The sequence below is a fragment of the Mesoplodon bidens genome, assembly GCF_964165515.1.
Source record: "Mesoplodon bidens genome assembly, chromosome: 2".
In the NCBI taxonomy this organism is placed as follows: domain Eukaryota; kingdom Metazoa; phylum Chordata; class Mammalia; order Artiodactyla; family Ziphiidae; genus Mesoplodon; species Mesoplodon bidens.
Window position 1 is genome coordinate 185,096,242 of NC_138177.1, and position 24,044 is coordinate 185,120,285.

At 65.1% G+C, this 24,044-nt stretch overlaps 1 protein-coding gene across 2 annotated transcripts; it reads right to left on the reverse strand.

Annotated features, from left to right (window-relative positions):
* Positions 1 to 1,755: 1,755 nt before the first annotated feature.
* ARHGEF16 (Rho guanine nucleotide exchange factor 16) lies at positions 1,756 to 22,725 on the reverse strand. 2 transcript variants are annotated; one of them, XM_081224521.1, is made up of 15 exons: positions 22,533 to 22,725; positions 15,247 to 15,850; positions 13,350 to 13,395; positions 12,073 to 12,242; positions 10,387 to 10,443; positions 9,771 to 9,931; positions 8,573 to 8,725; positions 8,267 to 8,396; positions 7,421 to 7,495; positions 6,997 to 7,089; positions 4,995 to 5,146; positions 4,625 to 4,813; positions 3,672 to 3,745; positions 3,002 to 3,103; positions 1,756 to 2,451 (listed from the first exon to the last, which is right to left on the reverse strand). In XM_081224521.1, exons 2-15 carry the CDS (start codon positions 15,829 to 15,831, stop codon positions 2,312 to 2,314), a joined length of 2,127 nt encoding a protein of 708 aa, XP_081080647.1. In that variant the 5' UTR covers positions 15,832 to 15,850; positions 22,533 to 22,725; the 3' UTR covers positions 1,756 to 2,311. The 2 variants fall into 2 exon arrangements, with proteins under 2 accessions (XP_081080647.1, XP_081080648.1); XM_081224522.1 differs by having other exon boundaries at positions 22,565 to 22,618.
* Between the last annotated feature and the right edge of the window lie 1,319 nt (positions 22,726 to 24,044).

The following is a 24,044-nucleotide window of genomic DNA, read 5'->3' on the forward strand; positions in this document are numbered from 1 at the left end:
AAGGCAGGTCCGAGCGCCCTCCAGCTGGGGGTGGGGAGGGTTCCGGCTGGCCCTGCCCTGGGCGGGGGTCACGATGATGGGGTCATGACACCAGGGCCCACAGGGCTGGACCGCAAGCTGAGCAGAGAGGCCCCTCGGAGGGGCCCCCGCAGGCACAGGTGCTGGGGGGAGCCTGGGCTTTCCTCTCACTGCCCACAGCCCACCCTTCTAGGCCCCTCCAGGCCTCACCGCAGCTGGGGCCCTGTGCTTCCCGATTCTGCTGGGAGGGTCTTTGTCCCGAGCTGGTCTGGTCTGGCCCTCCCCAGGTGGACCCAGCCACCAGCAGCCCCGTCTCCAGTGACAGCCCCTCCCCAGGGTCCTGGGATGTCCCTCCTCCAGGCTAAGCATTCTTAATCTCTGCCTCCGAGGTAGAGGCCCTGCATCCACTTTGCAGAAGGAAACTGAGCTGAGGTCGCCGACCCCAGGTCACTAAAGCTAGGATGTGGCCCAGGGCTTTTCCAATTAACTGAAAACGTACCTGGCAACCGATGGGCGGTGGGCTGGCCTGCCCTCCCCGAGAGTCAGGGGTCAGAGGTGAGAAGGAATAGGCGGACTGCAGGCAGCTGGGCTTACACACCGATGCTGCCCGCCTGCTCCTGCCCAGGGCACACACACACATGCACACACACACACAAACACACACCTGCACCTCACCCTGGTCACTAGCTTACCCCACAGCAGCTCCAGGAAAAGAGCAGGAGTTAGCTCACAGGTGGGAAAATGCAGGCCCCCGATTTCCACCTGTCCAGGAAGTAGGAGGAGCTGGGCCTGATCTCTGGCGACCCCATCCCCCAGATCATGCCTCTTTCACTGAGCCTGGCCCCACGCCATCCCCCGACCCTGGAAAACCCCCTGCGCAGGATGTGCCTTCCAGCTGCCCCAGGCCATGGAGGTCACCCTGGAGGTTAAAGGGAGGAGCTGCCCCTCCCTCTGGTGCTGAACCCCTCCACCACCTGGTTCAGTGGGCGGGGCTGGGATAAGCTCCACCCCCACCCAGTCCCCTCCCCCTGGCCCTGCGCACTCCTCCACTTCCTCCTGCAGCCAGCCCCAGGGATGGAAAGGACACAGGGCTGGCCTCCCCGAGTCACCCAATTCTGGTCAGCGGGTGGGGATCCACACCCCAGCTTTCAAAGGAAGACAGGGCCCCCGCAGATTGTCAGGAGAACGCTGGGAGCCCCACCCCAAGGACAGCACTGCCTGAGACAAAAGGGCAACGGGCACGGGTGTGGGAATTGGGAGGGCTAGCAGGGGGCTTCCTGGGGGAGCAGACCCGTCCTCCTCGCGCCTGGCCCAGCAGCGCCCTGCCACCCAGCTGGCCATCACCCTCTCCTGGGAAGCAGGACCCTTATTCCCCAGCCCAGAGGCCAAGCCAGCCTGCCTCTCCCCACCTGCGTGTCCCAGGGGATCCTCGCGGAGCAGACCAGCTGGGAGGTGAGGGATGAGAGGACGCCCCAGAGGGGTTCCCACAGCCTCTGCCATGTTCCCGAGTCCCCCAGACCCACCGGCCAGGCTCAGCCTCAAGGGGCTTCATGGGGATGGCCTGGCCCATGATGCTCCAGGTGGACAGATGGGGTAGGCCCAAGGACTAACACAGGGTGACCATGAATGGGGGCCCAGCACAGATGACCACACAGAGGGGGACCAGTCCTGCCCACAGCATGTTGGGAATTTCTCAGGGACTGGTATGGCCTTCACTGGGGCTCACAAATGTGCAAATCCAAGTGTTAAAGAAATACTTTAATGTCTCAAAGTCACAATTCCAGTGCTGGCACTGCAGGGTCACCTGCTGGCAGCTGGCCCTCCTCTGGGAACAGGGGGCAGCCCTGGGTACTCAAGGCTGGGGCAGGAGGGGTGCAGGAGGGAGAGCCCTCCAGGTCATCCCCGCTCTTCTCAGGGCCATCCACCTCAATCACACACCCATGGCATAACTGCCCTGTGGGTGCATAGGGAGCAGGGCGGGGCAGCCAGGAACTGGGGGAGGGCGTAGCCAGCAAGCAGGCCTTGCTGGGCTCCTCCCAGGGACGCAGCCTGGGGTCAGGGCTGGCGTGGCTCCTGAGCTTGCCAGGAGGATGCTCCCCCTGAGGGCATATGGCCTTCCTCCTTGGAAGTGTCCAGAGCCCGCGCTGCAGCCCATGGGGCCTTGGGAGGCCAGGGACCTTTCAGGCCCTGGGGTCGAGTCCAGTGCGCTCCCTGGGGATGGACTCCACTTGTTGGAGTGTGGGTCAAAGCTGCACAGCCGCAGCCTGGCCTGGCGAGGTGCCAGCAGGTCCGGCTACACGTCCGTCTCCACCCGCAGCCGCTCCATCCTGCGCATGTTGCCCTCCACGGCCACGCGGCTGGTGATGCTCCGGGCTAAGTCCTCAGGGAACCAGCCCGTCTCTCCATCCCGCAGCCTCTCGCCATAGAACCATCCTGGACCCAGACACGGGGCAGGTGAGAGCAGGGTCCTGGGCACCAGGCAGGGGCCCCTGTGTCGGCTCCCCCTCGGAGCTGCTGTTCCAGAAGACACCAGGGCCAGGCATCCCTTGGAGCAGACCCCCCTCCCCGTCTTGCCCATGGTCACGTGGGCACCTGGTCTTCCATCAGGTGCTCGGCCCCAACACTGGACTCGGGCTGAGCTCACTCCAACCAGCTTGGTCCATCCTGTGCAGGTTGCAGGGGCCACCCTCCCGCTTAGGATACAGAGTGACCAAGAACCCACTTTTGATCCTGCGACACAGGGACATTGGAGACGTCCTTGAGGGAGGGTACTGAAAGGGGTCCTGGAATCAGGCCCACTATGAGTACATGCAGTGTCTACTTCCGGAGCGGGGGCACTCAGGGCAGCTGCCCTTGCCAGTGTGCTCTGGACCCTTGCTGGGGCCCCCAGACTCTCACTCAGCACCAGCCTGCCCGGCCCCTCCCACCTGCCCCACGTGCATCCCCCAGGCCCATCCCCCCAGGCCCATTCCCCTGTGCTCACCGTCCTCTTGCTCCAGGATCAGGACCACATCTGCCTGCTGCAGGGTGATCTCGTCTGCCTGCTTGGCCAAGTAGGCCTTGGTGATCTCCACCTGGAGCAGGTCTGGCAGGGAGGGCAGGCATCAGGAGCAGAACTATTCCAGGGAGGCGGTGGGCCGGGAGCCTTGCAGCCCCGAGAGGGCAGGGCTCCAGTCCCAACACACCCCCTGTGGCTTGGTCTCGTTGGGGCCCCCAGGTGTCCCAGCACACGGTCACGTGGCAGCTTCCCTCCGGCTAAAGCTGGGACCCCTTCAGAGGCTGCAGGACCTGCTGCTCCCACTTGCAGGGCCCAAACGCCCAGCACCAGCACAGGGTGCACCCAGCTTCTAAGGGGCCAGGCAGGGCCCGAGCGGGGTGACAGCTCTACGGGCCAGCCCACTCCAGCTCCTTGGCCTCAGTTTCCCCAGCTACTGAGCAGCAGGGAGGATGAGGCCCTGAGACAGTGCTGGGCCTGTGTGTGCAGGTGGACACACACGTACCTGGGGCTGGGGCCCCTCACCTGGCAGGTCACCCTGGGGGCAGGCTGTGGGGTGGACAGAAGGCTGGACAGCACCTCTCCCCTCCAGGCCCATCCCCCACCCCAGGGCTGGGAAGGGGTTGTGGGTCCTGTTGCGCTCGGGGCAGGCGCTTACCTCCTTTGTTAGTGGGGCCCAGCCGCTGCCTCTCCCAGTGCGTGAGTGCTGTGATCCACCGCGCGCAGTCACTCCTGGGGGCAGAGCGCACGTGAGCGAGGCCCGAGGCCGATCCTACCAGCTCACGACCTTTGCTTCACACTCCCCACCCAGTGTGGCACGGTGGGAGGGTCGGGGTGTCCCTGAGCCCCCCACAGCCTTCGAGGTGGGAAGGCAGTGGGATGAAGGATTACGCTGCCCGGGTACACTTTGGTGAGCCGGCCGGGAGCTGGAGGTGTAAGTGGGCGGCGCCTCTGGTCTCCCTGACCCACTGTGCTAGGGGCCGAGGCGCAGGAAGTCACAGGCTCGGGAAGGAGCGGCAGGCAGGCCTCCCCCAGGCAGGCTGACCCTGAGTCACATCTGGCCAGGGACATGGAGTCAGGCAGCGGCTGCACCCACAGGACGCAGGCTGCCCTGTTTCCCAGCGCTGGACCCCAAGCGCCCTGTCCCGTCAGTTTGCTGTTAGAAACACTCAGCCTCAGCTTCCCACCTGGAAAGGGGGCTGTGCTGGAGGAAGCGTGGAGACCCAGCCAGCACCTTTCTGTGTGCTGGTCCCCCCACCGTCTGCCCTCACTGCCCTGCATGGCCCCCACCCTGTGCTCCAGCCCCAATGTCCTCCTGGCAGGGGCCTCCTGCCTCAGGGTCTTTGCACTGCTGTGCCTCTGCCGCAGGCCCCTCCCCAGGGCCCCCACCCAGTGCTCCCTCCCCTGCCTTGTTTCTCCTTAGTCCTCTCCCCTTGGACACACAGGACAGTTCAGCCGCACATTTTGCAGCTGGCATGTCCCCCTCCCGGGAGTGTGAACTGCTTGAGGACTAGGCCGTCCCTGGCACAGTGCAGTGCCCAGAACCCTGGATCAGGCATCCCGTCCCCACGGAGCTCTCAGGACCGCCCCCGTGGAGCCCTCCCATCTTACGCGGAGTCGGAGGATAGCAGGATCTTCCCCTGGCGGCCCTCGCTGTTGTGCAGCAGGGTCAGCTGGAAGGCATGTGGCACGAAGGAGCTGCGGTTGCCGCCCCCCGGCAGAGAGGCCTCCGAGGGCTCCATCTTCTGGACCTGGATGTGGTCCAGCTGGGCGTAGTCCTGGACCACGAAGCTGTCCTCACTGCAGGGAGACAGGCGGTTGGCCAGACGCTGCAGAGGTCTGTGGGCAGCCTGAGGGCCAGCCAGCCGGAAGGATGCTCCCGAGATCTGGCCCCAGCCCACCTCCCCGGCTCCAAGGCCACGGCTGCTGCCTTCTCCCCATCGCAAGGCCATGCAGCCTGGCGACCATGGGCGGGGCCCACCTCTTCTTCTTGGTGACCACAAGGACGTCGTTGAACAGGAACAGGTAGCATGTTGGCCGGCTGGAGAGTTTTCGGAAAAGCCCAGTTTCTTCCACCACGAAGAGCTCCCCGCGCTTCAGCAGCCAGCGGGAAGCAGAGATCAGTGGGAGGGACTGGGGGCAGAGCGGGGACAGGGATGAGTCCCGGGGGGGTGGCAGGGATGTGCAGCCATGGGGACTGAGCCCTGCCTCTGGGAACGGGGTGACCAGGCCTCCCTGGGCTGCACTGAGGAAGGGAGTGTGACTGTCCAGGCCTCAGACAAAGGGCTGTTCAGGCCGCGGACAGGAGCTCAGGGGGCGGCTGCTCTGTGCCTGGCCCGGGCCCAGACCCTGCGCAGCAACCCAGGACAGGCTTGTCCTGCTTCCAGCCAGGCCCAGGGGCCCACAGGGCACCTACCGAGGGCTCCCCTCAAACTAGGGGGCGAAGGCTGCTCTGGGGAAGCCTCCTGGCCCACCTCACACCAAGCAGGGGGCTCGGATCAGCTGCTTCTACGCAGGCTGTGAGGAACCCCTGATCTGCGGGGCCACCTCTGGCATCCAGGGGCCTTTGCTGCAAACGGAGCTCCCTCCCCTTCCGCGGCCTAGAGAACAGGCCCGGCTAAGGCAGACACCCCGGCCCCCGCCACGTGGGTCCCATGTCGCCATGGCCGGTGCTCAGACAGCCTCCCGCCAGCAAGGCTGGCACTCTGGCGTGTCAAGCCGGAAGGGGAGGGGCAGGCAGGGCAGGCTTGGTGGGGACGGAGCCAGGAGGCCCTGCCCACCAGCCTGTGCTCCCCTGACACGCCCCACCGGACACCCCACCCCTCCTGGGGCTCTGAGCTCCCGCACCCCGACCTGGGCCAGCTGCTCTCCTGCCCTCATGCCCTCCAGTTTCGAGACATGGGGGTAGAGGGGTGAGAGGCCCGCTCAGGGGTCAGCCAGGCCCAGGGTTGGGTCTTTGCTCTGGTCGGGGGCGTATTTCACCCCAAACGTGACATCTGCTGCCCGGCCGAGGAGAGGCTCAAGACCCCGGCCAAGGGTGTGGGCTCGGTGGGTCCGTGGCCGTCATCACCCAAATGCCTGCTCTGTGAAGTCACCCTGATTCACCCCAAGGAGCCTGCTGCTCTCTCTGCTCGGCCCTCCGGCCCCGCCCACGGCACTGGTTCCCATCGGCTCCGGCTTGCCGGGCCGCCTCTGGGGGCTAGAGGTCAGCAGCTCAGCCTGATTGATGATAAGCTGAGGCTGGGCCCACAGAGCTGCCTCAGGGACCCTCCGAGTCTCCTGACCACCCGCACGCCCACAGGGCTCTGCTACAGCCAGGCCAGTGTGGGGAGGGGAGAGCAAAGGCAGTGGGGCGGGGCAGAGGCTGCCTCCAGGCCCCGATTCCAGAGAGCAGCTCCCACTTTGCAGGACGGCCCGAGTTGCTGCTGGGGCAGCCCCTGGACAGCACAAGGATGGGCTAGTCTGTGGGATGGTGGGGGAGCCGTGTGGGCAGAGGTCTGAGCTCTGCCTGCTTGGGAGGAGCTGGAGGCTGCCTAGACCCCTGCCCCCAGGACCGACAGACCCATCCTGGCCCCAGCGGGAAGGCTGAGCTGGCCCTGAGGTCATCCAGCCCCTGTTCCCAGCACAGCTGTCGAGGAGCCTGGGCCCAGGCTGAGCCCTGCCACTGGGCCTGCTGCTGGCTCCCCCTCACCGGCCCCGGGGTCTGCCCTCTGCCGCTGCAGCTCTGGGGATGGGGGGAGGCCAGAGAGAGACCCACCGCAGGCAAGGGGGCGGTGGAGCTGAGACCTGAGGCCAAGGGGCACACCCTCAGGTGGGAAGAGGCCTGGAGAGGTTGAGGCGGAAGCCCAGCCCCGGGCTTCACCGGTGGGGCGGGGGGCACCCCCAGAGGCCTCTCTCCAGCCTGCATGCCGGGGGGCGGTGACCCCTGGCCGCATACAGAGCCGGGCCTGGGGACAGGTCAGGGGCCGGTGGGGCCCGCCTACCTTGACCTTACTGAAGTCCAGCTGTGTGTGCAGCATGTACATCTGCTCCATGCGTTCCATCTTGTGGGCCCCCTCGTTGCACTGCTTCACCAGCTGCAGGACGCGCATGCGCGAGCAGGTGCTGAGAACCGGCCCACAGCCTGGCGCCAGACCCCAGCCCCGCCCCGTCCAGCCCAGCCTGGCCACCCGCGGCAGCGGCCCTCACGGCTGTCCTGGTCCCTGCCCCGCCCCGGGCTCACCGACTGTGTGAGCGGCCCTCTCTCTGAGCCTCAGTTTCCCCACCGCAGCATGAGGAGCTCAGGAGGGACCGTCTGGAAACCCTCTCTGCCCCGCCCTCAGGGCCTCTGCTGACAGGTGGCCGTGGGGACAGAGCTCGGGGCTGGGCTGGGGCTGGGCGCCGCCTCCCCTCCCCTGGACCCCTCACCTTGCTGATGGCCTTGAGCGCACGGCTGGCAGCCTTGTATCTCTCGGGGTGGCCCTGAGTCTTGAGGCAGAGTGTCTGCAGGAAGAGACCAGACGTGAGAAGCCACAGGTAGCCTTCTGCACCCCAGCTCAGGGGCCTGCCTGGGGCAGGGGCTCCCCTACCAACGCCAGACCCCGGGGGGGGGCACCCAGTCCTTGGCTCTGGTGCTCCAGCCTGGGAGGCCCCTGAAGCCTCTGTTTCTCCACTTCCCAGAGGGCCCCGGAGGGTCTGATATCCTGTCTGCCTGGGATGCTGACCCGCTGAGCACAGGCCACAGGCTGCCTCTCAGAGCTCAGCTGGGCTCTGCCATGTGTGGGCTCTTGTGTGCATGTGTGTGTATGTGTACCCTTCACCCCACAATGCCCTCTGCCCCATGAGCTGGCATCTCAGAGCACAAGCCACTCCAGGAAGCCCCTCGGAGCCCCTCTGTCCACAAATCGGGGACGGTGACGGTGCCTGGGTCACCCCAGGCCCACGCCCAGGACAACTGGCCGAGGGTAGGGGGAAGCAACAACCCTGACGGATGCTCGGCAGGGGTCTGGGCAATACCGGATCAGACTCAGGACATGAACGAACCCCGTAACCATCAAGTCAGTGAACAAAATCCACCAAGTGCTGGAGCAGCTCCCAGCAGAGAGAGTTCTACGGGCAGCGCTGCTGCTGACAGCGTCCATGGTCATTGTGGCGATTAGAGCCGTCTTGTAATTGTCCTCATAACCATACAGAACAGATGGAGCGGGGGGGGGAGAAGGTCAGGAGGGAGTAATGCTCTGCCTGCAGATGGACCCCGGGCCACCTCCCACTCACATCCGTCAGGAGGGGCAGCCGGGTCACCCTCTGCATGGGCAGGATCAGGAAGGAGATCATGGGCAGACCCCCACACGCCGGCCGCTGCTCGATCTCCCTCAGGGCCTCTCGGAAGGCGGCGCTGCTGCTCCTGCAACAGAGAAGGGGGTTCTCAGCTGCGGTGGGAGGCGTGGCCCGTCCATCGAGAGAAATCGGGCGGAAGCTGCAGAAGCCGGGCTGCGAGCAGCAACGTGCCCCGCGACGAGGGGCCGGATCCTCCCGAGGCCACCCCCGCCGGCCCCGTCCCTGGCCCTGGGGCCGGCTCACGTCAGCCGCTGCAGGGCGCGCTGCTGGTAGACCTCGTTGGAGCAGTAGGAGACGTAGGGGTGGAAGTGCCGCTCGGCGTGCTCTTCCAGGATGTCACTGATGTCCTCCACACACACCTGCGCCTTGTGCCGCCGCTCCAGGTCCTCGAAAAACCTGTGGGAGCGAGGGTGAGGCCCAGGGGCTGCTGGGCTGTCCATGGCCCTGCACGTGTGAGCACACACGCACACACACGCACACAGCAAGGCTCCCAGATGCACCCACGCCAGGTGCTGGGTGGGTCAGCTGCTAGGGCCCTCCCGGGAAGACCCCAGGACAGATCAGCTCCTTAAACCTGAAATAACTGGGCACATACCCATGGCCAAATCCAAGGCCACTTCCTGCTAGAGTCTCGCAGATTCTAGCCAGCATCATGGGGAGCAGACAGGTAGGACAAAACATTTGCCACTTTGACTGGATTCCCTGGGACTTGGGTCAGAATTGCCAGCAGCCACCTGGAGCCCCGGCCGCCTCTGCCCAGCGCAAGGCAGGGGCAGGGGTTCTGCTCCTTGCAGGTGATTGGGGTCTGACACCTGATCGTCTCCCATGCCTCACCCCAGTCTGCAAGAGAGCAGGTATGGGACCCACCCCCTCAGGTTAGGGAGGGGACGCTGAGGCTCAGGGCGACGCCAGAGGGTGTTATGGGGTCGCCTAGGGCGCAGGGCAGTGAGGGGCTGGACCCACACAGGTGCTACCTGGACCTCGCCCTCCATGGGAGTAAACACACACATACACACACACACATACTTGCTGCCACACACGCATGCACATGAACACACACACACACCCAGAGGCCCTGGCAGGCCTGCAGCTACACACCCGGCCCCTCCTCCACCTCCTGGCCCTGCAACCAGAGCCCTGGGCCAGGCACCAAACACCTCGGCGCAGAACACGACCCGGGGCTGCAACTCAAGGCCGCCTCCAGCCTGCTCCGTCCCGTGGGCACCTCACGCCTGTCACTGGCCCTCTGCGCTTGCACGTCCCCAGGGCCGGCTCTTGGTGGCCGCAGGCCCCGTGAGGTTCTCGCGCTCCCTGCCCCCCAGGGCTGCTCCAGACCGTCCATCCGCACTCGCAGACCAGAGTCACCCAGAGCCCCAGCCTTCCCACCCTCGAGAGCCTGCGCTGTCGGGTGCCGGGCCAGCGGGCTGGTCCCAGGCCTGACCTCTGGCTGGCGCTCAGAACGTCCGTGATATTGGAGAAGAGGTGGTGGTGCTCTGTCTGGGTCATGGTCGCCCGCAGCTCCCGGGACTGCAGGAACTCGGCCACCAGGATTCCGAGGCTGTGCTGGTACGAGAACTCGGACGTGAGGATCTCGAAGATGGCCTGGGGCGAGAGCAGAGCGGATGTTGGGGCAGCCATGCCCGCCAGGCCCTGCCCAGAGCTGCCCTGCCACACACAGGGCCTGGCCCAGGGTGCGTGGGTGACAAGTGCTCAGGCCACGGGGATATGATCGGGGGGCAGGGGGCAGGTCGGGACTCGGGCCCCCTGGACAGGACGCTGGCTGGGGCTGTCAGCACGGCCGTGGGGATGTGAGCCCAAGTCCTGGGCTTGCACTCTGGCTCGGCCACTGAGGAGCTGTGGCGCCGGCAAGGACCCCCACCCTCGCCCGGAAAGTGGGTAACGGTAGCCCCCCCAGGCCCCACCCCGGCCAGGGCATCAGCCATCGCTGGGTACCGGGAGGCAGCTAATGGGTGAGTGGGCGACGTCGCCATGGCTGTGGTCCGCGCACCCCCCACCGCGTGTCAGAAGCAGGGCCACGCCCCCAGCCCCCCCCTCACCTCCTGCCTCTTGTGCTCCTCGGCGGGCAGCTTGTCCAGGATGCCAGACTCCACCACCTGAGGACGGCACGGGCTCGAGTCAAGGGAAGCTCATCCTGCCACTGGACCAGAGACGGAGCCAGAGACGCCGGGCTGGCCGGGCAGAGCCGCTCCTCGTGGGACACCTGGGACTGCCGAGCTGGCCTGTCCCTGCTCAGTCCCCTCACTCAGGTCTCTCTTCTCCATGGACACCTCCCCCCTCAGAGGGGCCCTGGGGCAGCCAAGGAAGGGCATGGGCGCCTGGAGGGAAAGGCCGCTCCAGGGGTGGGAAGGGGTCTCTGTCCCACAGAGCTGCCGGGGACTGGGAGGTGGTGGAGAGACTCAGAACCACCCGGGGAAGCTGAGGGGCGTGCTGAGCGCAGGGCCACGACTCGGGCACACCTGGGCCAGGTGAGTGAGCACCCTGCCCGGAGGTAGGGGTGACACTGTTCCAGCATGGCGCACTGCCCCGCTCTCCACCCCTCAGGCCCCCGGCTGCCCCGGCTGGAGCGTGGCTCACTCGGCCACAGTATGCCTGCCGAGCGCCCGCAGGGCCTGCGGGGGGCGACCCTCTGCAGGACCAGGGCCACCCGATTCGTGCTCCCCGCCCCACCGGGCCGGGCGGAGGCTGCCAGCAGCGCCTGAGCTGGGAAGGTAAATCCTACGCCTCATCGGACCCAGAGGCTTGGCCAAGACACCTGAGCTCAGGTGACGGGAGCAGAACCTCCGGAGGCGTTTCTAGGATAAACTGTCCTGGATCCTACCCCCAACCCAGGAGGTCGCGCACACGCACCTCCGGGCACGCAGCTGGCACCTGGCAGGTGGGAACACATGTGCACTTCCGGAACTTTTCGTCTGCCTGCCCTAACCCCCGCCCCGTCTTGGGCCCTCCCTGGCCAGCGGCCCCATGGCATGCAGTGTCCTGGAGCTCTGTGGGCGGTCACGGTGCCTCGGCCCCTCTCCTGCCCCACTGGATGCAAATGAGGAGGCCTCTTGTACTGCAGGCAGAAGGAGCAGCCAGATGCCCCTCCCTGCTGCCCACCGCGCCCACAGCCCGCACTGCAGCCCCGTCCCTCGGCTCCCAGGGGACGGGGTCAGGAGTCTGTCTGCCCCACGGCCAGCTGCGCCCTCCTGGGGTAGCGAGGGCTGCCTCCCTGGGTACCTACTTGGAGCACCGGCGCCTGTGTCCCAGCCACACTCTCCACCGAGAACCCACAGCCCTGCGGGGCAGGGACCAGCCCCGTTTTCAGACGTGGAAGGTGAGGCGGCGCCTGGCAGTGGCACGCAGCTCTGGCCAGGCCTCTCCCCTCCCCTCTGGCCTCCTCACTTGGACCCTCCTGGCACTTTCTGGGCACAGCGCCCTGGGAGGAGGTCCCCTGTGCCCCCAGCTCCCTACAGGTCAGCCTGAGCAGGGAGCTCAGGGAGGGTGAGGGGCTCACCCGTGGGACGACCGTCACACACACACAGATGACACATGCCCCTAACCCCTCTCCCCACCACCAGCGACCACCCCCACGGGGCCCCGCAGGGCAGGGCAGCTCTGAGACCCCAGGAAGACCCCCCTGCCGGCTGGGCGCAGACGGGGCGTTTCCAGGAGGCCCCTCCCCTCACCGGGAGGACCACCCACGGGCTCGGGAGAAGGGCCTCTCCCCGCCATCCCGGCCGCACCTCTGGGAGCTGGCTCCAGGTGACCTGGGGGGGCCGGTAGCTCTTGACCACGATGCAGGCATCCACCTTTTGGGTTCCGTCAGGGCTGGAGGACTCATCGAGCAAGTCATCGTCGGATTCGTGGCTGGTGTTCAGGCCTCGCTCCCGGATCTCCTGGTAGAACCGGGGATCTGGGGAGACGGGGTGTGCGTCACCTGCAGGCCTGGGGGCTCTGAGCGGCCCTGGCCCCCCGGGAACCCGCACGCTGAGTCCTCCCGAGGAGGCCCTGAGAGCGTCAGGTAGTACAGGGACCCCCAGAGCAGGCTCCCCTCGGGCCGGCTGGCTGCCGTGGCTGAGCTGGCCGAGCCCAGGGCAGGGGTGGCATCCCCGTGCAGAAAGTGGCACCTTCAGACCAGGGCTGAGCCCACACATCAGAGAGTGGCACGGGCCCAACTGCACGGCCGTGGGGAGGGGGACCGGGCCGCGGCCGTCCCCAGGTCGGCCGAGGGCGCTGGAGGCCGCCTCCTGAGAGCCCCCCAACCTGAGGTGAGGCTTCCCGCCCTCCGGCTCTGCAGTGGCCACGCACTCAGCAGCCCCGCTGGGAGGCTGCGTAGCTTGGGACGGCTCTGAGGCAGCCCCTCCTTGCTGCTCCTTCCCGCCCTGGCTCCGAGACCTGGGGCATCACTGCTGCTGTCCTGGGGCACGAGGCCCGATCCTGAGGCCTCCCCGCGCCCGGACCTGTGGCTGTCCACAAGGTTGGGGCTGGCAGGGAAGGAGCCCTTTCTGGCTGGGGCCCCTTACACCCACTGGCTGCTCCATCCAGGCTGGGCGGGCACCTACCCTCCAACCCCCATGGGGTCCTGCCGGCATCCCACCCCTCGGCAGGCTGAAGGCACTGCTCCGGGCCCTGCCACGGCCCAGATGTCACCCACGGCCCCTGAGCCTTTAACACTGGGTCCCTGTAGCCTATGTGTCTGCACCCCAGGCCCAGGGCCCTCTGCCTGGCCTTGGTCCCACCAGCAGGGCCTGGCGCACACAGTGTGTTTGACAAACATCTGCTGAGAGAGAGTGTGGAGGCTCCGTCTGCCCGCGGCCCCTGGACAGCACAGAGTCCAAGGGAACTTTCTAGGCCCATCAGAGCTGCAGGGTCAGATGGGCCACCAGGCCCTCCAGTCCCCGGGGGGAACCCATCCAGCACGTAGTTCTCCATCTCCCCCAGGAGGCCCAAGTGAGACCAGCCTCCCCAGGGCCCAACCCGGCCTCAGTGCCGCCCGACGGCGCCCCTTGGCCACACTCACCGTCCTTGAAGGAGCCCTTGTGTGCGCGTTTCCGCCCCAGCGTCTTCTGTGCAGAGAGACCCAGAGACATGGGCAGTCAGCAGGGAGGAGGGGCAGCGGGCAGCAGTCCCCGCACCTGGGCCCAGAGACCAGACCCTCCACATGTGACGCCACGCCCAACACGAGGGGCCTCTGCTGGGCATGCAGAAGGTGCTTAATAAACGTCGGCTCCACGAGGAGGCGGGGCCACCAGGCAGAGGCCAGGGCAGGTAGGACGGAGTGGAATAGGGCTCAGAGCAGGCAGGGCAGGTGACCAAGGGCTGGGCAGGCCCAGGAGGGCTGCCGAGAGGGGATGCTCAGGAAGGTGGGCCCGGAGGGAAGCCGAGGCAGCACAGGTGTGGCTGGGAGATGGCCTAGAAGGGACACTGGGCTGGGAACCGGGGCCGCACGAGGGCCCCACGAGTCCGGGACCTGGGGTGGCAGGAAGAGCAGAGCCTGGCAGGTTGGCGTCCAGCCCCAGCACAGGCCCGGGGTCCCAGCAGCTGCTGGTGGGGCTGCAGGGGTGAACTGGGGGCGGCAGGGCTCTCAGGGCCCCATACCCTGGTCCTTCCAGTTGCCACTAAGAGCCCGCTTCCTTGGCTGGGACACCATTTCCCCTGACCCACAGGTGCACGGGTTCCAGGAAAGCGGGAGCTGGTTTCTCAAAACAAGCTGGAGCCTGGAACTCCCCGTGCTGGTCTGGAATGTGCAGTGCTCCCAGGCGCACCCGGCTGCTCCCTGCACCCTCTCAGGGCGCTGGAGGCCGCCTCCTGAGAGCCCCTCAACCCTGCTGCTCTCCGCACCCCCCAGCGTCCCCACCCCTTCCACCTCCAGGCCCGGGCACCTGCTGTCTCCGCAGCCCGTCCTCCACCTGGCTCCCATCCGTGTCCATGCCTCTACTTTAACCCTCTCTTTTCCGGGACCCCTGCCCCACCCCAGCCCTGAGCTCCTGGGGATCCCCACCTCTGTGCGCTCTCAGCACCCTGAGCACCCCCAGCCCAGCCCACGGGGCCCCACCACCCTGGGAGCTCTCCTGGGGCCTGCTCACTGGGTGCATGAGGCCTCAGGAAACGTTGGCCGGCTGCATGTATCAAGCATGAATGAACAATGGACCCTGCAGGCCTGGCCCTGGGTGGGCGTGGAGGTGCCGCGGTCCAGGCTCTCCGGCGTGCACGGCAGGGGCTGTGCCCTGCCCCGCAGGCCAGGGGTGTCTCTAGCCCAAGGACAGTGGTCCTCCCTGCCCTGCCCCTCTGCACGCTGGGTCACCAGCATTCTGACAGGTGGTCTGGGCTTCTCCCCAGATCAGGGCCAGGGCTCACGGTCTGGGCAGAAGCCCGTGGTGGAGGAGGCCACCGGGACAGCAGCTGTGGGCACAGAGCACCCTGAGCCGGCGGTCAGGCAGGGCAGGGAAGGAGAGCGTGCTGGGGAGCATCCGGCTTCTGAGGTGCCACAAGCCCTCCTGAGTCCCCGATGGGGGCCCCTCGGGCAGACAGCCCCCAGGCCAGTCCATGCTGCAGAGCCATGACTGAAATCTGTCCTTCAGATGGGCTGGCTCCCCCTCCGTGCTCAGAGGAACTTGGAAGAAGGGCTGGTTCCTCCCCGGGCTCTGCTCTCCGCTGTGGCTGAGAGCTGGGGTCCTGGGTAAAACCTTCGATCTTCCTGAGCCTCAGCTGCCTCATCTACAAAATGGGGACATTCACACTCTGCTCACGGCCTGGCTATAGAGCTTAACTGGAATAAACCCTCCCAGGAGCCTGCACAAGGTGCGCGGCTGCATGATGATGTGAAGGTGTGTTCGGGCCCCTTCCCTGCCCCCAAGCTCCTGAGGCCCCTTGAGGCACGGCCCCCACCCCGTTGCCCAGGCAGATGAGCCCCCTACCTTATTTTTGGCCGCGGACCAAGCAGGAGGCTGGCTGGGCTCCTCGGCCAGAGCCTGGATCTTGGGGCTGAGCTGGACGGGGCCGCCCTCGCCACCGGGGGTCCCCAGCCCCTTCATGGCCGCCCGGTAGGATTGGTTCCTCAGATTTCGTCTCAGCATCCCCCCAGGACCCGTGTCCACGTCCATGTCATCCAGGGAGAAGCTGGGGGCCGAGAGGAGCTGGGGGTCCCGCCGGGCAGCCTCTTTGCTGAGCATGGCTGCCCCAAAGCTCTGATGGCGGGCCGGGGTCTTAGCCTTGCTGGACACAGCCAGGCTCCGGGGGATCAGCTGCTGAGTGCCCATCTTGAGGGCTGCCGGGCTTTGTGTGCTCAGGACGATGGTCCTCAGCTCCTGGGACTCAGGGGATGGCGACAGGGGCACCGGGGTGTCAGGCTGGAAGGCGGCATTGCTCCTGCTTTGCAGGGAGCCCCGGACCATCGGGAGCCCAGATGCTGGGTTTCCCTCGGTGTCGAGCTGCAGCTCTGAGTGGAAGCGGTATTCCAGGAGCTTCTCCTCCAAGGAGCTGTCCGAGTGCTGCTGGGACATGCTGAGTGGCCGCGGGGACCTGGGGGAAAGGACAGAGGTGAGGACAGCCCTGCTGCAGCCGGAGCCCAAGGTACGGCTGCCAGGATGCGGTGCTCAAAGGCTGGCTTTGCAGCCAGGAGCTGAGCTGCTACACCCTGTGCCTCACTTTAAAAATCTGTAAAATGGGTACAATAATAAGCACCCAGCTTCCTGAGGATGCTCGGATAGGTGGGGAGCTCATACAGGTAGCGCTTGAACAGGGACCTGGCCACCGAGGGGCTGTGTCACCGGTGCCGAATAGAAGGTTATCTGTGAGCCTCACGAGGAGTGGCTGAAGGTTTAGAACTTCATACGATCAAACCGTAACATGGACAGAACTCACTCCTTTAATTCTTTCCCATTTACTTTTTTTTTTTTACAACTTTATTGGAGTATAATTGCTTCACAATGGCCCATTTACTTTTAATAAGAACAAGGATAGCCACCACTTATACGCTTCTTATAAATGCAGAACGTCTGAACGTTAAAATTACAAGGGCCGGGTAAGGGTGGTAGACTTTTTCAGATGGAGAACTAAGATTCTAAGTCACCCACCCAGGTGGCCCCACTGGGAGGGAACCTCAGCTCAGAGCTTCACCGCGGCGTCCCGTGCCACTTCCCCTACGGACCTGGGGAGGACCGCTGACCCAGGAGTTTATCCTGTGGCGGGGGAGGGCACGCCCTGCTCTCTCCCACCTGGGTGGACGCAGCTGGAGGGGGCCAGGCCTGGGATGGTCGGCGCCACCAGGGACCCACTGTCTGTCGTCCCTGGACCCACCCGGCGGGTTCCAACCCGAGCACACCTCACACACACAGCCTTAGGTCCAGGTGCTTCCCCCTGGAGGTTCTGAGCTTCAGCCCAGGAATCCCTCTGACAGGAGGCCGGGAAGGCCTGACCACATGGGGTGGCCTAAATCGCGGCACAGTGGAAGCGACTCAGGGGCCCCCAGAGGCCTGGCTCTCCGCCCGCTCGGCTGCCCCAGCTTCCAGATTCTCGGCTAAAACCATCCCAGGAAGGTGTGTGCAGCCCCGCCTCCCGCGCAGCAGGGAGGGGCTGCCGCTGGAGCCCTGGCCACGCCCACAGCGGGAGGATGGCCCACGCATTCCTGGGGACATTCTGAGTCCCCAGGCCGAGGATGGCAGCAGCCATCCCAGGCCTCCCTGGGCGCTGGCAGCCGTGGGTGGGTCCGCACCTTCCTGGGTCACCCTCCCCGTGTTAACTTGGCTGCACTGTACCCAGGCCTGGTAGAGAAATGGGTTTCTTACAGGTTTCCATCTATGCAGGCCAAGCAAATGCACCCCAGTGGGCATGCAGGAGACGTCTAGCTCCTGAGTCCTTTTTTCTAGCCACCGTGTATTTCCCATGGGGGTGGTTTACATTGTATAACACGCAGGCGGCACTTAGAAGCCCACACGGAGACTGTGGTGCCTGTGACCCCTGCCCGTCCCATCCCCTCATTCTTCCTCCTTCCTCTCCCTCCTCCCCGTCTCAGGCCCCAGGCTTGAGTCGCCTCCTGTGAGCCCAGGCCCCAGACCCAGCCAGTGGCACACGTCCTCTCCCAGGAGAGGGCAAAGGCTCTTCCGGAGCCGGAAGGTGCCAGACGGAGCCTGTCAGGCCAGCCCTTGCTGGGTGTGATCTCGGTTCCAAACAAGGCAGCCGCACCCACAGGCCTGGGGCGCCACCAGCCCGGGACCCAGGCCTGAAGGAGAGGGGCACTGTGCCAGGGGCGTGGGCCACTGCCCTGCTTTGGCACGAGCTCCAGGACCCGGGCCCGGCTGGAGCCGACTCCTGGGGTTGCAGCTGTCGCAGGACGCCTGTCTTCGTCCTCCCACTGCTTAGCTGATCACAGAGCTACCTGGGCATAGGTTCAAAGGTCAAACAGCACCGAGAGGCCTATCATCCAAGATAGGCGTCCCCTCGTCCGCGCCACCCTGTCCCCCACAAACCACCACTCCTGGCTTTTCAGCTTTCCCCCAATTTCTAAACAAGCCCCACTTGCTATTTTGAGATCTCCTAGCCTTGAGCACCACTCACCCTCTCCTGGCTGTGTGAACGAGGCTCCGCCCCCGGCTCGGCCATGCCCGTGGGTGTTTGTGTTAGCCTGGCCCGCCTGGCCGCCCTCTCGTTAATAATTCTCTCTTGTTTACTGGCTGGCTTTCTTCCTGTTAATTTTCCCCCGTGCATTCCAGCGTCCCTGCCCTGGGCATCTGGATCGTGGCTCCATAGGGTCCAAGCATCAGTCCTCTCTCCCCAGGCCCTCCCTTCCCAGCTCTCAGGGCAGGAGCTCGGCCTCCTGACCCGCACCCGCATCCTGGTCCTCCCCTTTCCTTCCTCCCTCCCCACTGAGCTTGGGCCCACCCCCTGGCACCTTCCCAAGGCAGCGTCACAGGAGGGAGACCTCTGAAAATGTCTTCTTTATGCCTTTAGAGTTCCACTGGAGATTATCTTCTTCCAGGATGGAGAAACCTTCTTCCCTTGCCTTCCAGCTTTCACTGCCGAGACATCCGACGCCAGTCTGACTTCACCTACTTGGTCACGACAGGAGGCTCTCTTTCCTCCGCTCTGCTTTACCACCTACGGGGATGGATCCACGTTCAATCCCTGAGCCACAGGCTTGTGCATCCTTCCCACCTGTTTTAGGTCCGCATGTTTTCCAGTGCTATTTCTTTGATGATTTCTCCCACCTCCGTTTGCTCTGGTCTCTTTCTGGAACAGCCTTTAGTGAGAACCCCTCATTTCCGACCTCTTCTCTCCTTCTCCTTCATCTCTTGTTCTCCTTTGTGGGAGATTCCCACCTTTCCACCAAACGATTGCTGTTTTCATGGTCCCACAAAGAGCTCTCTCTTGCTCTTTTTGCAGAGCAGCCTGTTCTTGTTTCACGGATGCCACATCCTCTTTCAATGTCCCAGTCAGCTGTCGGCTCCTATTTAGGAGACAGGCATGTTCTGGTGGGAGACCCGTGTGCCCTGTGAGCACACACACGTGAGCACACATGTGAGCACATGCTTCTGCCTGGCAGGCTCTTTGGGACTCCCCACGGGGTCCATGTCTGGAGGCTTCTCCTCCAGCCAGCTGGCTCTAAGAGCATCTCTTTCAGCTTCCTCACAGGATGCTGGCCCTTGCCTGGTGTCCTGCAGCCAGTGCAGGGGAGGGCTGAGAGCACAGACTCAATGGCGGCCATGTTCTGTGGGCAGCAATGCCACTGAGAGAGAGAGACCAGACACCTTGCAGTGACCACTCGAGCCACAGAGGCAGGTCTGCTGCCCAGCAAAGGCAGCCCTGGGAAGCTCCCCCACCGATGCCCACGGCAGCGAGGGCCGCGTGCTGTCTGTATGTCCCTCTGTCTCCCTGACGAGCCTGTGCGTCCTTCAGGAGCAGGGATGATTTCCTGTTGACATCCCCACAGACAGTTGGGCTCAATTCGCAAACTGGTGTGTGAACGCTGATATCGTGGGTACCTGCCTGGCTCTGCTCTCCCTGGAACTGTGTCTTCCTGAAGAGGCCTGGAGGTTCCATGTGAAGCACTGGCCCACTTGGTACTTTGCTTCAGGCAAGCCGAATCCACCAGGGCAGCTCCACAGGAGCTTCTAGACCCATCTGTGCCCCCTCCTGGGTGACGCCCTGCTGTTTCTGCTCAGGGTGGGCTGGGGAGGGTCCCTTATGGCTGAGCCCTGGGAACCACAGCTTCTCCCTTTGCCACTAAGCAGCCCTTCCCGGTGTCCCCAGCACACGTGCAGGGGTGGGTAAGGGACAGGCGGGGCTTGGGTGGGAGGAGCGGGGGCTGGGAGTCCACAGGTAGAGGTGGGGGAGGTCTCTGGCAGCCTCAGGTGACCCGACCCAGCCTGTCCGGTCCTACGTTGCACTTGGCCCTGCGCTGGCTCTGCATTTCACGCTGGCCTGGCCCAGAGGGCCCCTTGCAGCCCAGCACCCCTGGAGCCCTCGTTCTGCCTGACAGATGGGCTTCCCAGGACCCCGGCAGGCTCAGCACCGTCCCTCCCGCTGCCCTGAAGAGCACAGCCCTCCTGGCCTGGGCCGGGGGCTCTGGTCACAGCAGCTCTCACAGCCACCAGGACCCAAACCGCACCAAGTATGGGACCTGCCACCCCTTGGGTGACGTCACCACAACACCTCCATCTGTCGGACGTCTGTCCCTCTAGGTCCAGCTGACGGGACCCTGCCTGGTGGGGCTCGGCCTCCCTGGCACAGTGCACATGACCCCATCTTTGCTCAGACAAACTTGACCCACAATGATGGCCTTGTGCTCGGGTAATTCTGCCCGGCCTGGTTCCAGACTTGGAGTCACATGGAATTTGGGGCAGGATTTGGCTTCGTAAACCATGCAGCACATAGCAAACAGTTCTGTCTGCAGGGTGGCCAGGGGCAGCTGGGGGCTCTCAACCAGAGCAGCTTGGCCCCCCAGGGGACACTTTGCCGTGTCTGGAGACATTCTTGGTGGTCACAGCTGGGGCTGAGCTACCAGCCTCTTGTGGGCAGAGCCCAGAGACACTGCTCAATACCCTACAGGGCCCAGGACCGCCCACGACAAGGAATCATCTGGAACAAATGTCTGCAGTGCTGAGGTAGAGAAGCCTTGGTTCAGCTAACTGGAGATTCACCCGCCTCCCTGGGGGTTGGGAAGACGGCCTGGCCGCCCTCAGCCCGGGACACAGCCTGGCAGTGGGAGGGGCAGTGGCAGGCCTCGTGCTCCTCCCACCCTGAGCAAAAGCCTCCTGCTGTCTTCTTCCTATGATGCCTCCGGGCACCGGCAGGCTCAGCCCGCAGTGCCCACCCAGACAGGCCCACCCGTGGTTCCCACTCCCGGCTCTGAATCCAGCCGCCCCATAAACCCAGCCTCCATGCCAGGCTTGGCTGGCACACACAGTGTTTCCCCAGAGGAGCTCCGGATCAGAAATCAGAGCCCTGACTCCGCCAGGTAGCCTGGACAGGTGACCCACGGGTGTCCTCTAAACACCTTCTCTCCCTGTGTGTCTAGCCCCTCAGGGATCTTCTGGAAGGCAGGCATTTCCCTGCTCTGCTAGGTGAGGAAACCAGGGGCAGAGGGAATGTGACCTGCTGAGGTCAGGCTGCCGGTCAGCGGAGAGCTGGGCAAGGAGCCAGGCCCTGTCCTGACCCAGATCACTGCCCCAGTGGGCCAGCTGGGTGAGTGGTGACTCTCACTGGAAATAAAGATGCTGGTACAGGCGGCCGGTCCGCCGGAGCACGGCAACTGCCACAGGCGAAAGAGAGGGGCAGCTGAGATCCATTCAGAAACTGAAACTAGAATTCCAGGACCCAGCCGCGGGAAGTGGCCGTGCCCATCGGGTCACGCACAGACTGGCATCTCAGGGGCCCCGCCGGCAAGCCACGTCATGCCACCTCACTCTGCACCTGGTTTCCTCTCGTGTAGGTGAAGAGTGTCTCCTGTGTAGGGTGAGAGACACCCCCCTGCCCCGAGCCCCTGGGGAACCAGAGCCCTTGTGGAACAGAGATGCCCCTGCCTTGCACAGATTCCTCCCCTGCAGGTGCCCAGGTAGGAGGGGGAGGGGCCTCCGCCAGCTCACTCCCCCCTGCTGGGAGAGCTTGGGAAAGCCCTGGGCAGTGCCCGTGATGTGATGCTGGCTTCTGCAGCCCATGGACATCGGCAGGGCAGTAACCAGAAGAGGATCCAGCTGCAGCTGAGTCAGCACCCTCTAACTGCTCCCATTTCACGGAGCAGGAAACTGAGGCCCAGAGGGCTTAAGTAACTTAGGTTACACAGAGCCGGGATTTGCACCTGGGGTCCCCGCCCTTAAGCACTAGGCAGCAGGGGTGCAGGGTAGACTGGTCGGCCTGACAAGCACCCACTGAGCCGCCACACCAGGAGGTGCAGACTGTTCACCTCCAGGTCGGATGCAGAGCTCCCGGCCGCCCCCCGACCCCGTGCCCGCAGCTGGGCTGAGGTCCACACAAATCTCAAAAAGGATCCTTGCTTCCCGGATGCAGAAACGGAGGGTGGGCAGCTAAGCCAGGTGTCCTGGCAGTAAACGGGACCCACAGCTTTGGGAGCCTAGCCCCGCCCTCCTCCCTTCCCCCTCCTTCTTAGCGGGATGGGACGCCGCACACCAGGACCCCTCCCTGCCGCCGGGTCTGCCTACCAGAGTGGGGGAGGAGTTTGTTCCCAGTTTGATGTGGGGAGGGGGTCCTCATTCTTGGGGCTGCTACTCCTGGTGCCAAAGCAGGTTTGGGCAGCAGATTCTCCGGAGTTGCTGGGAGGGTCGTTCCGTGCGCACCCTGACCCACCTTTTCAAAGATCCTGGGGCTCCCTAGGGTCTCTCAGCCCTGATGCCCCAGTGGGAGCTCTGGCTGCAAGTCCCGTCCAGGGCGAGGGAGTGTCCCCTAGGGCTCAAAGGAGGGGAGGGGGCAGGGAGCTGGGACGCCCGAAGCCCAGGGGAGCGGGGTGGGGGGGTCAGAGGTCAGGGGCTCTAGGTCCAGCCAGGCTCTGTCCCCTCCCACAGCCCCCCTGGGCTGGGCAGCCACCGCGGAGGCAGGCAGCCGCTGAGTGACGCGGCCCCCGGGGCAGGGCTTGCGGGAAAAGTGAAGCGGAGGAAGGGCGCCCTCCGCCTTGCCAGCCCCTCCCCAAGGCTCATCCCCACCACCTCGCTCACCCGTCCCTTTCCCAGGCCCACCTGTCTCCCAGGCTCACCTGTTCCCCCGTCACCTGTCCCCCAGGCTTACCTGCGCCGCGGGGCGGAGGACGGAGCTACGAGCTCGGCGGCCGACGTGGGGCCGGTCCACCTCCAGGCTCTGCAGGCCCCGAGCTCTGTCCCGGTCGCTCGGTCCCTCCCTGTCCCCGCCCCCCCACTTCCTGTGCGGCCCTGCAGGAGGCGGCAGCGTTTCGGCCCCGCCAGGTGGGCGGCCAGGTGGGCAGGGCACGCGCCAGGAGGCTCCGGCTCCGAGTGCTGGGTGGGAGGGGCCGGTGGGGCGCGCCCCAGGTACCTGGCTGCGCAGCCTGCGTCACTGTCCCCACCTGGCCAGCCGGCGCCCACGTGACCTGCAGCCGAGCTGGCTCGCGCCTCCGAGTCCCGGTTGGAGTAGCCCTTCTGGGACCGCCCTCTGCCCTGCGCCCTCCACGCCCACTGCCTCGGGCCTGGCGTCGCCTGCCAGGGTGACGCCAGGGCTACCCGGCTTCACCCCACTGCGACCCTGCATTTCTCCTTACAGGCCCGGCTCTGTTGCCCCCTCCTCCAGGAAGCCCTCCTAGAAGCCGACCAGCCCAGCGGGGAATCGGAGGTTTGCAAGGCCTCCACTGCTGCGGAAATGGCCCCACCTTCTGGATTCTTTGCAGAATGGCGGCCAGAGGGCAGCCCAGGAGCTCTGGCCGCCTTCAAGGTGTTTGGTTTGTTTCCATCACCCCCATTCTACAGATGAGGTTCCTGAGGCCTGGAAAGTAAGGCGCTTGCCAGCCGGCACAAAGCTGAGTCTGGACTCCAAGCCTGCCCTTTCTAGGCCTTGTTTAGGGTGGGTCCCCTGGGCAGAGGCTGCAACAGCCCCCCAGCTGGGGTTTCAGGAATCAGGCTTCCTGGCGCTGCAGGAGATGCTGTGGGCGGGGACAGGCGGGTTTCCACTCTGAGCTTGGGCTGACCTGCCAGTCAGCCAGGCAGGGAACCCCCCTGCCATCCGACCTGCCCTATGTCACCCATCACCCCAAATTCCAGCTCACACCAGCCCAGGGTGGCAACAGTGGAGCCGGCTCTCAGCATACTCAGGGACTGCCCGTGACTTCCTCCATCAAGGGCAGAGGCCTCAGCTTCCCCATGAGGCCCACCCCATGGCCCACACTCTGCCTGTGCAGCCCCCAACTTCCCAGCATTCCCTGCTCTGCAGGGGGAGAAGGCAGTCCAACCCAGGGGACCTGCAGCACCACCTCCTTGTGCGAGGAGCATCCTTCCTGCCCCACGGAGCCAGGTGATGAGCTTTGGCCCAGGAGCCTGGAGCAGAAACTTCTAGAACCATTGCCTGTGCCTGCTGGGTCCCCCGGCCTTTGCTTCCTCCAGGAGAGGGTCTCCAGCCCCAGAATGAGGAGCCGAGTTGGGCAGAGCCACTGCCGCTGTTGGAAGCTCCTGACACGGGGGCGTGTTTGTTACAGCAGCACAACCTGCTGGAAGCTGGCTGATGTTGATGCCTTCCTCTGGGGCCAGCCCAAGGTTCGTCTCCA